The 17,039-nt window shown below is 49.7% G+C and overlaps 1 protein-coding gene across 1 annotated transcript; it reads left to right on the forward strand.

Annotated features, from left to right (window-relative positions):
- The first annotated feature begins 14,486 nt into the window (after nt 1-14,486).
- LOC122378827 (transcription factor AP-1-like) lies at nt 14,487-16,244 on the forward strand. Its single transcript, XM_043360358.1, has one exon. The coding sequence runs from the start codon at nt 14,683-14,685 to the stop codon at nt 15,493-15,495; it is 813 nt and encodes a 270-aa protein (XP_043216293.1). The 5' UTR covers nt 14,487-14,682; the 3' UTR covers nt 15,496-16,244.
- The last annotated feature ends 795 nt before the right edge of the window (nt 16,245-17,039 follow it).

A 17,039-nucleotide genomic window follows, 5' to 3' on the forward strand; every position in this document is an offset into this window, starting at 1 on the left:
CGCCCCTGACAAGCCTGAAGTGTCCCCGGCAGGCACGTGGTGCCCCTGACAGGCCTAAGGCGCCCCTGCAATGCCGGTGGGGCCCCTGGCAGGCCTGTGGTGTCCATGGCAGGCCTGTGGTGCCCTTGCTAGGCCTCTGGTGCCCCTGACAGGCTTGTAATGCCCCTGGAAGGACTGTGGTGCCCCTGGGCCCTGACAAGCCTGAGGTGCCCCTGACAGGCCAGTGGTGCCCTTGCTAGGCCTGTGGTGCCCCTGGCAGGCCTCTGGTGCCCCTGACAGGCTTGCGGTGCCCTTGGAAGGACTGTGGTGTCCCTGGGCCCTGACAAGCCTGAGGTGCCCCTGACAGACCCGTGGTGCCCTTGTTAGGCCTGTGGTGCCCCTGGCAGGCCTCTGGTGCCCTTGCTAGGCCGCTGGTGCCCCTGGCAGGCCTCTGGTGCCCCTGGCAGGCCTCTGGTGCCCTTGCGCCCGGAGAGGACTGGTGCCCCTGAAAAGTCTGAAGTGCCCCTCGGCAGGCCCGTGGTGCCCCTGACAGGCCCAAGGTGCCCCTGCGAGGCCGGTGGTGCCCCTGGCAGACCTCTGGTGCCCCTGGCAGACCTCTGGTGCCCCTGGCAGGTCTGTGGTGCCCCTGGAAGGTCTGTGGGGCCCCTGGCAGACCTGTGTTGACTGGTGCCCCTGCTAGGTCGCTGGTGCCCCTCACAGACCTGTGGTGCCCCTGGGCCTTGACAAGCCTGAGATGCCTGGCTCTGACAGGCTCGTGGTGCCCCTGATAGACCAGTGGTGCCCTTGCTAGGCCTGTAGTGCCCCTGGCAGGCCTCTGGTGCCCCTGCTACCCCTGCGCCCGGAGAGGACTATGGTGCCCCTGAAAAGCCTGAAGTGCCTCTCGACAGGTCCGTGGTGCCCCTGGGCCCTGACAGGCCCATGTTTCCCCTGCGAGGTCGGTGGTGCTCCTGGCAGGCCTCTGGTGCCCCTGGCAGGTCTGTGGTGCCCCTGGCAGACCTGTGTTGACTGGTGCCCCTGCTAGGCCGCTGGTGCCCCTCACAGGCCTGCGGTGCCCCTGGAAGGACTGTGGTACCCCTGCCCCTAGGGGTGCTCATGGGCCCAACAGGCCCGTTGTGCCCCTGACAGGCCTGTCGTGTATACTTGCTAGACCTGTGGTGCCCCTGCTTCCTGGCAGGCCTGTGGTGCCCCTGGCGGGCCTGTGGCGCCCCTACAAGGCCGTAGGTGCCCCTGACAGGTTTGTGGTGTCCCTGGAAGGACTTTGGTGCCCCTGACAAGCCTGAAGTGTCAAGGACAGACCCTTTAGACGCCAGGGTCAAGTTCGTCGGACTGACAACGATTTGCTTACCTGATAACGTTCCTGGTAAGTACTCACTACTCAGCGTCCACAACATATATACACATAGCACATTCATATATACTTGCTTACAATTGGTAAATGTGGTTGTGGCTAAGAGCTAAGATACTGACTTAAAATAAAAAAAGAAAAAAAAACTGAAAATGGGGGCACCACCAAAATGAAGTGGACGAAATCCGTTGAGTTTTTAATTTTGGGTATAGGTAGGGGCACCACTTCGATTCATGACCCTCCCCTTGGAGTTTTCCTGGATCCGCCCCTGTATCTCCAGCGGTTTTCTTACAATTAGCGTTTTTCCTTAACCCTATTCCTGGCGGGGGGCCTCAGGAGCCCCCCCCCCTGAGGTTTTTTGGTTATTTCTCCCAAACGCTTTGAGCTAGGAAGCTCAAATTTTCTGACTTTTCTCAAAAGGCTTTTACGCAACATTTCTAAAAAATTTTTAGTTGATCTGACCTCAGGTCAGGTCACCAGAGGTGGTTTAGTGACCCTACCTCAGAAAAGTTTGCAATCACGCCAGAGCTAGAGTTTTTGACCGATCAATTTCTTCTCTTCAGGGCTCAGGCTTTAGTTAGGGTACCAGTATGTGCAATTTGTATATCTCAGAATTTTCATATCTGTGACCTGAGGTCAGGCCAGACTCGTGACCTTTACATTGCAAGCCTATGGGAAAATATTGAAACGCTTCCGGCTTCGTGTAAACGAGTCAAAACCACCCAATTCTTTCAGTATTATGGAAGATTATCTCATCGGTGATGATCCTGGTGCCGCTAATTGACAGGGGCACCGGCCCGGGTCATCTGAGGTCATGTGACGTCATAAATCGTTTTTCTGTCAATAAATCACGACATGATGGTGCTAAAGACTTGTAAGTGGTACCAAACTGCTCGCCTGGTCAAGGCGCGTCGTTTGGTATGCAGCATGACCATACCCCACAACCTCATTGATGAATGACCTGACCTTGACCTCAGGTCAAATTTCAAATTGACCTGTGAAGGTCATCACATACTTATTTCGCATCGCCTCGGCGAGAGCAACAAGAAATGTATTGGTTTTATGTCTCTATGTTTCTTAGTTTAAAAGTTATATAGGTAACTAATTCCAAAACATTTTATCGTTGATGACCTCTGGTAACCTCAATATTGACCTGACCTGAAAATGTTTTATGTAAAAGTTGTAGATCTTTAAACGACCTATCAAACACCGTTCGCCGTTTGTCGCTGCGATGTGTAGTTTTTGAGATCTGAAGGGGGGGGGGCCGAATCGGCCCCCCCCCCCGCCAGTTTCTTGTCCCGGCGGAGCCCGCCAGGAATAGGGTTAAGGTGGCGCAATTCACCCTCCTTCCCCTATCTCGAGAACCGCTGCGCCGATCGTCACCAAACTTTCAGTACTTTCCCGGGAGCAGCTAGCGCACATGGTGACCAAAAATTGTTCCAAAGGCTATGATAGGTTGGCCGCTAATGATGTCAAAGTGACGTCATTTTTGCCCTTTTCGACCCAAAAAAGGTTTCGCGGGAAGAGCTGTCAGGCCTACAGCTTTAGAGATACAGAAAAATGTTTCAGACATAAAAGGTGAATTTAAAGGGCTACAAAACTGCTATTTCGGATTTTCGAATTTTTTTGGATTTTGATCCCCAAAAATCAAAAAATAGATTTTTTAAATATAACAGCCAAAAAATCCAAAAAGTTTTTTGAATTCCGAAAAAAAAACGGAATATATGTGATAGTCCCTACCGCCTTCTATCTACATACCAAATTTGAGATCGATACCTCTTTTTTTTGGCCAAGTTATAGCGAAAAAACTGTTCAAAATTGATGACGTCAAATTTTCAAACTCAATTTATAGCAATTCTAGACCTCGTAGCGCAAAAACAAAAATCACCATTAGACTCCCCGTGACGAGCTGCATCGAATCAATACCCATTTTATGCAAAAATATCAACTTTGAAATTTGACCTTTTTTGACCTGACCTTGACCTGACCTCCACCAAAAAATGGTCTAAACCGTACCTGATGGTCTTATAACCAACACCATTGAGTTGGAAATGAAAAACTGGCCATAAAACATGCATCGCACAACCTTAGTAAAGTTGGGTTCATGTGGTGACCCTTGGTGACCTTTGGTGACCTGACCTGTGACCTGACCTGGTATGAACAGTGACCTCTAATAGCAACAAATGTACTAGACAACTGACGCCTTATCGCTGATTTTCGACAAAATGGTTTTTTTCCGGTGTTATAGCGCTTTCCCTAGAAGCCCCGTGAACGGTGAAACATTTTATTTTTTGACCTGACCTGTGACGTCATCGGTGACCCCGAGGTCAATGAAATTAGGTTTCTTTCAACAAATTTGACAGGGCTATCGAACGCCGTTTGAATTTTCCGGATCCGTCCAGTAGTTTCGGAAATACGGGGGGGAGCAAAAAATGCCCCCCCCCCCCACCGCGCGGAAGGTGGCTGGTAGGCCCACCGCCTGCCGGGTTAACCCGCGCCCCAGTGGCGGTCTCAGCCAACTTCGCCCTAGTGCGGGGGGGGGGCATATGTTACCACCCAACTCTAACTAAAAAACTAAGAGGGCTAGAAAGACGCGGTAAAAAGCAGTCGATAGCTCTCAATGGCCGTTTTCACGACGGAATAGCAGGCATCTATTTAATCCCCATTTGATCCTTTGGTTCCTCAGGAATTTTAGTAGTTCTTTTTAGTAGGTTCCCCAGCTTTCGAATGAATGGTGCGTTAGTTTGCTATTTTTCTATTAAATATCACATCGATTTACTTTATCTAAGGATTTATCACTAATATCAACATAAAGCGTAAGCACAATTATAAAATTATGAAATTATTAAATACTAGTACAATAGTTAAAAAAAGATACTGAGTTGCCAGGCTACAAAGAATATATTCATTTATGGCGCACGACAGACATTTAGAAAGCAGCGCCCTGTTTTATTGCACGCTGCTAGCCGCTTCCATTGGGTTTTGCAGGCCGACGTCATTGGTCGTTACACGTATGATGTCACGCGACTTGTGGCCTGTCACGGCTCTTTAATGATCTCCACTAAATGAATGCAACAATGGCCTTTTAAGTTGATCTCTGTGGCCATCTGTCTATGGAGCGACCAATATGAAAGTTGGGTGAATTTACCGGGGTTACATGACTATGAGCAAGCAAATGTGTATCAGGAATGGATTTAGGTGGAGAATTGCGCTGGACCATGAGTGCTCGAACGCTCCCAATTCCACGCCGGTTTGGCTTTGGAGCCGAGACAGACGATGCGGGTCAAGGTCACCGCTGGGGTAACGGTGGATTGGCTGCGCCCGAGCACCCGTAACGCGGCACAATTCTCCATCTATGGATTTTCCTATTCGCTCAGCATTGTGATAGGCGTTCGTAATAGCATTTACTCTGCTCATGTACCTATCCCCGGTTATTTAAAAGAAGTTTTTGTGGGGGAATATCACGGCTTTAGGTACTCACTACTCGGTGGCCCTATTCACGACTTTCAAAGAATGCTCCGATAACTAAACACCGCACAGACCTACTGCATTAGTGAATCTGACAGAAGGTCTGTGGAATTACATCCCCCCTCACCACACCCCTAAAAACTCATCCAGTGTCCAAAATCACTTTTATCGACTCGCCAAAAAAAAAAACACACACACACACACACATACACACACACAAAGCATGGGGCATGTCAGCTCTCAGTTCATTTATCATTGTCTTTACCATGGTTCAATTGCATTGCGCGATTTAAAGCACGTGAGTGCCTATATAGTATATATGTAGAAAATAATATCTACAGCAAAACATCCAAAATTACAAAGGCTACAATGCTTAAAGGTAGTGTGCCAGCTTTCTTGGACCGTATGGAGTTAATGGCCCAGATAAGGAGAACCGGATTTTTAGAACTTATCCATACCTTCAAAACTCATGGAAACGTCTTAAATTCTTCAAATTTTGAGTACCCCAGTGCGAAATTCGCCCCGACGGGTTGTCGGTCGTACCCCAACCACATTTCACACCACTATGAACAATAAATGCACACACTGAAATCGCTATTACCGATATGCTCATCCAATCAAGTTTCGATAAACCCGTTCATCATCATCTCCTGCGGTTTCGAACACGCCTGTTAGGTGGCTTCTGATGCTCGTCGAGGTCGGAATTTCCAAATACGCGTGGTGCGTCGGGCCGCGCGCTCTGACTTCGGCCAAGAAAAATGCGTCAGCTGATCATTGTCATTTCTGCCACTTGCGTGTGGTGAAATGGGGTCATAACTTATAAGACGGCTTTTTCATATCAATTATTTTACATAAAATCATATTTTAAACCATGAATAATGTTCGACAGCCAAATAAAAGAAACAATACCAATACGGGCTTACAGTTTAAGGCTCGACATTGTGTTGTCTACGATTAGACAGCTGATAACTCATTCCCGTACGTCGTATGGTCGTAACACTATAATGACCTTTGCTTATTGTCACAAGTGCGCCGCATTCGCGATTGTTGCCCGACGCCTGTTTGCAGGTGAGCCCACTACAGTTGTTATACATATCTAAAAACCGAAAAACTTTTAGGCGAAAAAGGCACTATTCCAGGCCCATTTTTGATTTTTTTGCGATATTAGGTAAAAACAGAAGCTTCTTATCCTAGGAAAAATAAAATGGGAAATCTTTCAAAGGTGGCACACTACCTTTAAAAAGTAAGTTCATCAAGGAAGCCCATTTTTACTTGCGTTGTGTTCCCAACCATGCGATTCCAACGCGGGCTATTCGCAACGTCTGTTAAGGCACGTTAACAACTGACAAGCCGCCACCGCTGCCACTTATTCATAGATGGTTGATATCGCAGCTTGGGCGTCAGCAGCGCGGCCCACAACGCGTCGGCGCCAGCGCACGCAGCTGTTGGCACTCGGCAGCCGGTGTTGCGACTTAAAGGGACTATCCCACCTTTAACATGGGGTTTGAGTTGAGATAGCCAAGTTTGCGGCGAGGTTCAGAAACCACTATCTATCTAGGTTGCAACCCCCACGGCCTCTTGGTGTTGAAGAAATTCGTTCCCTTCATTTGAAAATGGGCCTTGTACAAGGCCCTATCTTCAACATGGAGCGACCGTTAGTGTGACGTCACCTCGTTTAGTCATTCTGATTTAAATGGGTTCGTTCGTTGAAAAATCGCTTAAAACTTGGTCTGAACTTTGTTGTGGTGCCTACAGAGTAAAAAGAATCAGCTTTATGACAGTAATGTGGCCTGGCGAAGGAGGTAATTTTGGCTGTGACGTCACATATTTGAAAGTTTGTGTTTGGAATATGGGAAGCCTAAGATGTTTAATGAAAAATAAATGCCAGAACCGTGTTCCTGGTCATCCAATCTATAAAGTCGGGCACAATTTAACTGGTTTTAACAACATTTTAGAAGGTGGGATAGTCCCTTTAACGGCCGGCCGGCCCCATGAAGGAGAAGCTCTTGGTGAAGCTTTGTGATCGCCTCATAGCCGCCTCGGATGTCATCTTTCTTGGCAGATCCATCCGTTCAGATGGTACGGTGCAGTCTGGATAAAGGACGAAGTCCAACGCCGCTAACCCCGCGACCGCCACCCCACAACGTGGCCGCAGACCGAACGGGCGTGAGGGCCGTAAGGGCCATCCCGCCATCCGGTAGGTGGCTGAGCAGCCGGGCGCAGCGGCGCCTGGGCGGCGGCCGCGCTGAGATGAAGTCCCAAACCGCCATGTCGCCATCACCGCCATCACCATTGCTGCAGCTGTTCCCAACCGCCTCAATCGCCGCCGTTTTGCCAGCAGTCGCGCCGCGGAATGGCAGAAGCTCCAGAGTAGCCTCCAGCGCCCCCTCTCCGCACGTGTGCAGGTGCACTGCGGCCGCCGGGTCCGACGTCCAGGCAGAACATGATATTTCCATGCTGCTCCGACGGTGGGCTGGTCTTGTTTGGGCGTTCCTCCACTGTGACGTCGGTCACGCCTGCCCCGGCCAGGGCGCAGAGGCCGACGTGTCACCATCCGGTTGCAGTCCTCAGTCGGGTCGCAACGTGTACCTCTTCCGCAGCGTGGAGCGCGCTCCCGCTGGGCAGCGATACAGCCAAAAGTAGCATAGCATGCGGGCGGCCAGCGCTGCGCCGGACAGCGGACCCATGCCGGGGGTTTGCCGGTCTCGGCCACTAGCGGGGTCGTCGGGGCCGAGGCTGTACAGTCTGTCTTAAAAGTACCGCGCAAAGTGACGGTGGATCCATCAAGCCTGACCGATGAAGGACTGCCAAATTTGAGTCACCGAAGCAATGGACATCCTCGTCCATTCCCCAGCTCCATTGGTTCGGTGACTTTCAAATTATAGCAGGCCCTTCCTCGGTCAGGCTTGATGGATCCACCGTCACTTTGCGCGGTACTTTTAAGACAGACTGTACATACAGCTGGTGACCGCGTGAGCTGCCAATCGAAGCTCACGGCTTATAAGCTCGACGCGGGCATCACACGCCGTCCCGATGGGAGCTCCACGACGCCGCCGCGAACTCCAGCGCGACTCGCAGCGCGAAGACCAGTACGGACGGCCGGGGCAAACGGCGTGCGGGAGTCGCAGGCGACGTTCTGCGGACAGCGATAGGCGCTATCACAAGTGTATTCGCGGCCATTGGGGCGACGTAAGAAAAGAAGAAACCAACTGGCCCCAAGAACTTTAAATTATCAGTTAGCATGCACCTTTTCCTTGATGTGTGGAGAATTTACCATTACTTGTTACAGAAAATTGCATTTAAAATCTTCCATTTATGCTTTTTTCATCGTTTGCGAAATATGTTCTTTTACTAAGCTAGAAACACTAATTAGAAATAGTTCCCGCATCATCAAGAACAATAGGGAAGGCTTGAAGTGAATAAAATAATTCAAACGGTTTTGTAATCTATGTGAAGGCACTTCTAAAATTGCCTGTAGAAATATTGAAGGCAAAAGTTCAACTTTTTCACAAGAAGGATGCCTATAAACCTATTTAACTTGTGACAACTCAGCCGGTATTTCGTCGCCTACAGCCCAGCTTTCCCTAGTGACCGATAGAGGCGCTGCTATCGATGTCCGCCCGTGCCACCTAACGGAAAGGGTTGGGCATAAGCTGGTCGGCAGGACACTCTTGAGCCGAGCCTTTGATGTAATTACAGATGATCCAGAAGCATGCACAAAAATTCATGACACACTATTCTCATTTATGTATTTGCTACATATGATATGATATACCAGCTCATGATCAGTGACGCATTCTGGGCAATATGTTCTAAAGTGAAGTAACTGAAGTTGCAGCTTAAAAGCTTAAAAAACAGCTTAAAAGAACACACACACACATTCGATAGCTTATGAGAATAACATGCCTTGTGTGCTTAATGCAGGAAAATATTTTTTCACTTTTTTAGAAACAGCAAAAGAGTTGTCAACAAGCCATGTCAACTATCTAAACAATTTTTATGGAAACTGCTCTAGCTAACTTAAAGTTCCACAACGTTTCCGGAGCACCGTACCCAAACTCAGTTCATGTTACAAGAAAAAACAGTAATAATGCCTCCTAATTTTGAATGAAATATAGGTAGGTATGAGTAATTTGATTTGGAAAGCAACAAATTTCCGCACATCATTTTAGCAAAATTAGTCTATTTTCTTCAGCCATCAGGTTACACAAAACTATAGTAAACTTGAACTTTATGATCTAGTTTACACAAAACCAAAGCCCCGATTTTAACAAATGTAGATAAAATTTAAACAATTTTAAAAAATGTATCGTGGAGAAAATGAAAAGTGTAGATTTGTAACCGAAGGTTTGTTGTCAATAGTTAAAACACTATTCTTTAGAATTGTGTTTTTCTATTGAAAAACAAATCTGAGTTCCCTGACAATTTGGCAAAAGTAAAGCCGGGATATTTCAATTTCACGGATTAGGCACTTAAAGAAATATCTTCACCTTTCTTTGAGCCACCAGCCTTCACCCAAGTTTTACACGAATGTAGTGAAGCAGACAATGTGGCAACTCAAAATTGTGATGGTTTGAGATAATTATGACGGTAAAAGAAAAAGCAACACAAGGTTCCTTACCCTCGTTTTTTCACATGGGTTCAGATGAGGCTTCAACTGTTGCCGACCTGAGGAGCTATAGGGACTTGAGCTTTCCAAAACTCAATTTCTAAGGGCACTGAGCAGTGTTTGGCTTTCACACGAATGCGATAGTAAGTTATATGAAGTTGACAAAGCAAGCAAAGCAAAGCATGATGCCCCGCGCGTCCGCCCGCGACCACGCCCCGCGTCCGACTCCCGACCGCCGCGTGACCCGAGGCGCCCGGCGGTCACGTGACCTACCGGCCGGGACTGCAAACGGCCTTCACCACCGTTCTTGTATGACGTCATATCCTACTGAGGTGCTGATTGGTCGGAATTAGATACCTGAAGGTAATTATCTGCCGTAGTTATTTTTGTTTCATTGTTTTGCGTGTTTTCTTATATGAAATGTAATTAAAAAATTTGTCATATTTTAATCACCATTAAAACATAACTGAATAGGTATAAAAGAGAACTCGATATATAGGGTGAATAGGTCAAAAACGCCCCCCTTAAGCGCGAAACCTTCTGACACTCAACCCAACACAGATTACTTAAACCTTTGGGCACCATCATGTAGCTCATTCTTTTTACTACGTTTTGAGACCAAGAAAAGACACCTGCGTGTGGTATTTAACCCCCCAAAAAGGTTTTCGCATACCCTTGCAAAAGGGCGTTTTGCCCCATACCCTGGGTAATACGCCCACACCCATGTGCAAAGCGCCCCCACCCCATCTATCAACAGAAAATGATGAACATGGCAGAACTTGACGTCATTCTGACGTCATTTGTGGTCAACCTATCATAGCCTTTGGAATAAAATTTTGTTGCAATGTGTAAAATGGATGCCCGGAGGAGTCCTGAAAGTTTGGTGACGATATCTGCAGTCGTTTAGGATATATCAGCAAAAAAGGACAGGGAGCGGCCTTTTCGGCCCCGACCTACAGGGCGCTACCCTGCACTCTCACCACCGTGCAAAACGCCCTCCTTTCAGAAAACTGGGGGCGTCTTGCCCCATGCATCGAGTAGGCGTCTTGCCCCATCCACTCCATTTTCGGTCAACAAAATATTGACAAAAAACGCGCCACTAAAGCCGCAGCATAATATATTCAACAGAATGACAATAAAACGCAGTTTTGAGTGATGTGCACAATAGCAAGGTTTGTGATATAAAGAGGGCATCAAAATATTAGGAATCTTCTGTAAAAACAACAAAAACAACACCCAAAACCAACATCAGCACCTACCCACGCTGCTCCTCAAGACTCAGAACCGGAAATAGAGACCTACGTAAACAAGCAGCTGACTGTTCTGAAAGACAGGATAAAACACTTATCCGTCGATAAGAAATACGATTTTTTTAGGGGAGGCGTTTAACCCAGGGGTGCGTTTTCCCCACAGTTACCCTACTTTCCTTGTTTTTAAGAATTCCGGAATTAGATACCCGAGGGAGCAAAGAGGGAGCAAGTTGCCACGCTGATTTAATACCTCATAGTCGAAAGGTGGGCTACTAGAACCAAAAATTGCTGTGTTTGTAAATAAATAAGTGATTTGAGGGCAAAAAATGCCCGGATTTAAACTTCTAAAATTATTTTGAACATAAAATATTTCAGTTTGAGGGATGTTAAGGCCTCTAAGGGTAGGTACTTTTTAGGTATCAAATAAGTTCCTCTGCGAAAGTTCCGTCGTGAAAACGGCCAAAGCGTACGTTTGAAAGAATTTCGGTCATTTTTCATCTTGGAGCAATATTGGGGTCACTGGAGGTCATCAAAGGTCAAATTTTGCCAAATGTCGTTATATTTTTCAGAAAACATGCATTTAGGTATCTCAGGAACTATGATAGCTAGAAAAACGCATGGAAAAGCAATCGATAGCTTATGAACTCTTCTTTCGATAAGGTTATAATCAAAATTGACCTCAGGTCAACGGTTTAGCCTACAGAGGGCAAAAACTCCAAAAATAGCTGTTTTTACGAAAAGTGTTTTTGACAATAACTTTTGACTAGAAAAAGTCACGACATTTCTATTGCCAGAATCGTGTTCCTCTCGCCGAGACGCGTCGAATGAACTATAATTTGACCTTGAAAGGTCAACTTGAAAATTTGACCTCAGGTCAAGGTCATGACCTGACCGGAAAAGGTCATGTTGCATATCAGTCGATGCGTCTCGGCAAGACAAACACAATTAGACCATCCCCAGCGTTCTATCTGTTTCCAATCTCGAGTTATTGGCAAAAAACTGTTTGTAGCCTCAAATGACCTCGGATGACCTTTCTAGAGGCTATCAGCAAAAAAGACACCTTGGTCGTCACGGGCTGTCCAAATTATTGTGATTCTGAAATATTTGGACTGTTTCTATGCGTACACACGGATCTAGAGGCATTTTCATTTTTCTCCATTGACTTCCTAATGGTAAGGTCACGCCACTGACCTGACCTTAGGTCACGGATATAAAAAATCCGAGATATACAAATTGTAGGCGCTCATAACATCATGCAATCCACCAAGTTTAAAACCTTTCTGACAAACACTGCAGGCTGGGCATGATTGCGAACTTTTTTAGGCCTGGTCAGTTAACTTCACCTGGTGACCTGACCTGACATGACCTGGGGTCAAATATTCACACATTGTCCAAAATTGATGTACAAAAAGCTATGCCAAACGGCGCGGCGCTACGCGCCGCGGTTTTTTATTTATACGCAAAAAACGCGACAGGATGGTAACATATGCGCCCCCACTGGGGCGAAGGTTAACCCGCGCGGGGCTGAGGTCTCCAGCCGAACGCGCGGGGCTGGGGGGGGGGGAGTAAATTTACCCCCCCCCCCCTGTTATCTCCCGAACTAATGGTCCGATTTGAAAAATTCAAACGCCAATCGAAAAATCTCATCACGAACAACTAAAAACATGTACTTGATTTAAAGTTTGAGGTCAAGGTCAAGGTCAGGTCAAGGGTACAAATTGCAAGTTTCTACAATCTACAGTATCGGCCTTGCACCGTAGTTGCCGAAGAATGGAGTCATGGACTGAGACTGATTGCCCAAAACGTGTTCTTAGGCTACCAAGACAATATTCGTTGCATACAATATCATTCAGAGGTCAAGGTCAAGGTCAGGTCAGGTCAGGTCAGGTCACCAAAAACAAAATATAGAAAAGGGCATGTGCGACACATGTTTTATGGGTCATTATATTCATAGAATTCAATAGGCACACTCAATAAGTGATATGGACCACCTCTGAATGAATTTCAGGTCGAGGTCAGGTCAAGGTCAGGTCAAGTGAGGTCAAATTTTGAAGTTGGTTGTTAAGGCCTAAAAGGTGTCTATCTGATGCAGTTTTTCACGGCGAATCGAATGGTGCTATTTTTGTTTCCGTACGAGGTCTAGAACTTCCGAAAAAATCATTTTTCAAAAAATTTATGTGTTGTGACGTCATAAAATTTTAAATAACTCCCACATTTTTGAACCGATTCTTCTAAAAATTGGTATGTAGGTGCACATGGACCACTTCTCTGACATATATTCCGGTTTTTTAAGAAAAAAAAATTGGGCCAAAATCAAAAATTTTCAAAAAACCGAGACAGCCATTTGATAGACAAAGTAGAATCACGTAGGTATAACCTTTTTTGTTACGTCTTGATTCCCTCAAAAATGAAGATGTTAGCGGCGTTTGAAATTTTGCCGTTTTTTAGGCGAAAATGGCGAACATGACGTCACTAAAACGTAATTTTCCCAACAAATTTCCGAAGGATTTCGCTCAAATTTTCAGGTAACGTGTCAAATTGATGTAAAAAAAAGGTACTGAATGTTTGGTGGCGCTATGCGCCGCCGTTTTGAGATATTGCAAAAATTCGCGAGGGGGGTAAAATTTACCCCCCCCCCAGCCCCGCGCGGGTTAACTGCCCACCTCCGGCGTTGGGTGGCGTGGAGTGGGTCATACGGTGCAAGCGGTGCAGGTGTGATCGAGTATGAGGACTGACTGGTCCCGGAGATAAAAAGCTGAGAAATGTAGACACTGCCTGGACAGTTAGTAATGGTGCGTACTGCGTAGACATTGTTATTTGTTTTTTGTTTTGTTGGGTTAGGCCCTTTCGGTCGACAAGACCATTGCAGAGCCGGAAGGATGATAGGAATTAGGGGGAGACATTGGTCTGGGCAGGCACCCTAGTGAGTCGCCGGGGCTGAGCCCGTCCAGAGGACAGGCCACCCAGCCCCAAGGCACTCACTGCACCCGGCTACGGGGTGCGCTCCCTCGGGAGCAGCGGTGCCGCTCCAAGGGAGCAGCCCGCATGAGATAAAGTTGCCTGTCCAGCCCGGAGGGGGTTGCGGCGTGGAGGAGAAGGATTTCAGTATCCTGAGGATAGAAGCACGGATAGGTGATGACACATTGTTATTGTGTTTGTACAATGTGGGCCGGACCGCTGTGGTCCATGTGGTCCCATGAGGCAGCGCTGCGGTTCTGCGGTGGTCTGTCCGCCACTGACCGCTATCTGCCGAGGGGCCACTTGCTGTCCCCCCTCCCCCCCCCCCAGTTCCGGTGGACTGGGGCTGACCGGATGCGCCTCCGTTTGCTTTCTTTCGGCGCACGATATACGCCGGCGGCGCGTCCGGTGGCGGCGATTCGCGGCACCCGGTACCCGGCGCCGGCCTCGGCCGTTCCACGAACCGCCACCGACGAAAGCGGCGCGTGGAGGTGCCGCTCCGTGACCCCGCACGGCCCACGGGGGGACGGATACGCCGGCTCTGTCCCGTCCTAACGGTGGCCAAACATAGAATGGACCGTGACTGATACATATTGATGAAATCAGTGCTCAGGTTCAGAGGACACGCCATATTTTCGCTGTCTTGTCGGTGCAGGAACATTGGACGTTCCCCGGGGTGCGTCTTGCACCACCAAGGCACACCATGTGTGACGTCACATGCCCGTTAGCCAGCCGTTCGCGCGGCTGGTGACGTCACGGATCGCCTCACCGCCGACCAATGGCAGCGCCGAACGATGACGAATCCGGCTATTTTTGGTCGGATTACATCACTTGTATAAAGCGCGCCAAGCGGCGGCCGGGTGAGTCAGAGGGGTATAGTGGCGCGCGGAGGACGGCGGTTGGAGCGCTCAGTGAACGTGGGAGGTGTGTATACCAGACACCGACGGAGCCAGCAGTCAGTCGCGCTCCGGACCGAGCCGAGGGGGGACGTGCGCAGCAGCAGCTGCTTCTCAAACAACGCCACGAGCGTGCCGCGGCCGGCTCGCCCTGCGATGGAAACCTCGCTGTATGGGGACCAGGACTACTCGGTCTACCACCCGCCCCAGATGGACGTGCAGCAGCTGAAGAAGCGCATGACGCTCGACCTGGCGGACGCGCGGCCCGGGAAGCGCCAGCGCACCGACCCGCTGCTCACCTCGCCCGACGTCAACATGCTGAAGCTGGCCTCGCCCGAGCTGGAGCGGTTCATCACGCAGCACGGCCTGGCCACTACGCCGACTCCGGGGAACGCGGCGCTGAGCAGCGTGTTCACCAGCATCGCGCGCCCGCCCACCGAGGAGCAGGAGAACTACGCACGCGGCTTCGTGGACGCGCTGCACCACCTGAAGCAGCAGGAGCAGCTGGACGCCGGACAGTACGGCGCCGACGCCTCGCCCGTCTACACCACGCTCGAGTCGAGCCACGGGGCGGCGGCGGCGGCGGCGGTGAGCACGGCGCCGTGCTCGCTGCCCGGCCAGTACTACGGTCTGCCGGCCGGCGTGCAAATCAAGGAGGAGCCGCAGACGGTGCCTTCCGTGTCGTCGCACGCCTCCAGCAGCCCGCAGCCGCCCAGCCCCGTCGACATGGCCGAGCAGGAGCGCATCAAACTCGAGCGCAAGAGGCTGCGCAACCGGATAGCCGCCACCAAGTGCCGCAAGAGGAAGTTGGAGCGGATCGCGCGACTCGAGGAGCGCGTGCGTCAGATCAAGAGTGAGAACAGCGAGCTGGCGGCGGTGGCCGGCCGGCTGCGCGAGCAGGTGATGGCGCTGAAGAAGGAGGTGCAGCAGCACACGCAGAACGGCTGCCAGATCCTGCAGCCGCACTGACGTCGCCGCCGTCGCGGACGGAGAGGGCGCCGCCTGCCTCGCCTGTGATAGGCTGCGAGTGATTGCCGCGCTGTGATCGGCTCGTCCCGCACCAGCCAGCCGTGCCTCCTCTAAGGACGACAGAGACCGCGAACCGCTAGTCATGTGTGCTGCGTGCCAGAGCTGTGCGTGCGCCTGTGCGATCATCATTCCATGCTTGCGTGGCCGGCCGTGCCTCTGTGAATGTCGCCGCCTCATCGAGAAGCTGTTGTCGTTGGGGACGGAACGTGTCCCGTCCGAGCCACTCGTCGGTGTCCGCCCCACCGTGCCTGGCTGGCAACAGCGGCTGGCCGACCGACGATGGTTCCTGGAACCCGCGAGTCGGTCGGCCGGCGGCCAACTTCGCCACTGGCCCGGGCCAGCGAGCGGGCAACCGGCCGACTCTAGTCTTTGTTTTGTGACGACTGGACGGAGCTCGCGGGGATGTCACCAAAGCAGCGACTGGCCGCTGGATGATCGTACAACGCAATGATGCCTTAGCTATTGATCTAAGAGAGTGAATTTTGGTGCGTTCATGTTTGCTTGTTTACCGTCGTATGTAAGTTAAAGTTTTATGATTTTGTCCGGCCGGCGCCACGTTCGGGCGCTATCGTCGAGTGTTTTGTTTGAACCGTGATATTGATGTGCCCGAGTTTTGGGGGCGACATATGCTTCCACGGTTTTGTATGTCTTTTGATGAACATGTACGATATACAAAAAGTTATAAATGACGACGTCGTTTACTGGAATCTGATGGGGAGGAAGACGAATGAGAAACACGTCGACAACAAGAACAAAATGATGGGTTGTTTTTGACATGCCGGAGAGGGAGACATTGCATCAGCAAACCGTTCCACCCATTCGGTTTAGTGTTTTGCCGTCTGATCGAAGGCAGTAGGACACAAATAACTACACAAAGATACACAATACACAATACACATACAATTGAAGACGTTATGCTTCGTGAAAACTCGGCCCATATTCGGGGTAGTTGTGACTTTTGACAGCATATAGATGATTTTAAGACGAATGCTGCACGGTGCCCGGCGTGATATTGACGGGAGGGACGCTGGCAGCTCGGCCCTGTTCGCCGCCACAAGACTCGCCCGAGCCGCACGGTCCGATACAATATCGAAGGCAGGTCGCAGAGTGACCAGCGTCAGTCAGCTTAGCTGCTTCAGGTGGTAGAGTAAATGCGGCTGCCATATGACTTAGACTCTGTAGACTAACACTCAGCCATACATAGGTAGGACAGAGGTGTAATAAATGAACTAGGGCTTGCTCCACTAGAAATCGTTCAGGTCGGAGCTTTCGAATTGTATTTAAAAAAAACTTCGTCGGCAAGTCTTAATCGGGGGACTGGGGAGTGGGGAGGGGGAGGGGGGAGGGTATCGGTCGCAAAATTGAGGTCAGCTCATCGGTCAGAGCTCATACAGAGGTCATACGGAGGTCTATGGCTCAGCTTTAGAATTTCACTCCATATCTTTTCAGTTATATAGGTAGGGGAAGTTGGGGCAATGCCGGAG

This window comes from Amphibalanus amphitrite, unplaced genomic scaffold (assembly GCF_019059575.1).
Source record: "Amphibalanus amphitrite isolate SeventyFive unplaced genomic scaffold, NRLGWU_Aamphi_draft 000065F_arrow, whole genome shotgun sequence".
Classification (NCBI taxonomy): domain Eukaryota; kingdom Metazoa; phylum Arthropoda; class Thecostraca; order Balanomorpha; family Balanidae; genus Amphibalanus; species Amphibalanus amphitrite.

Coding starts and splice junctions, on each gene's coding strand:
- LOC122378827 (XM_043360358.1), top strand. CDS start 14,683: ATGGAAACCTCGCTGTATGGGGACCAGGACTACTCGGTCTACCACCCG.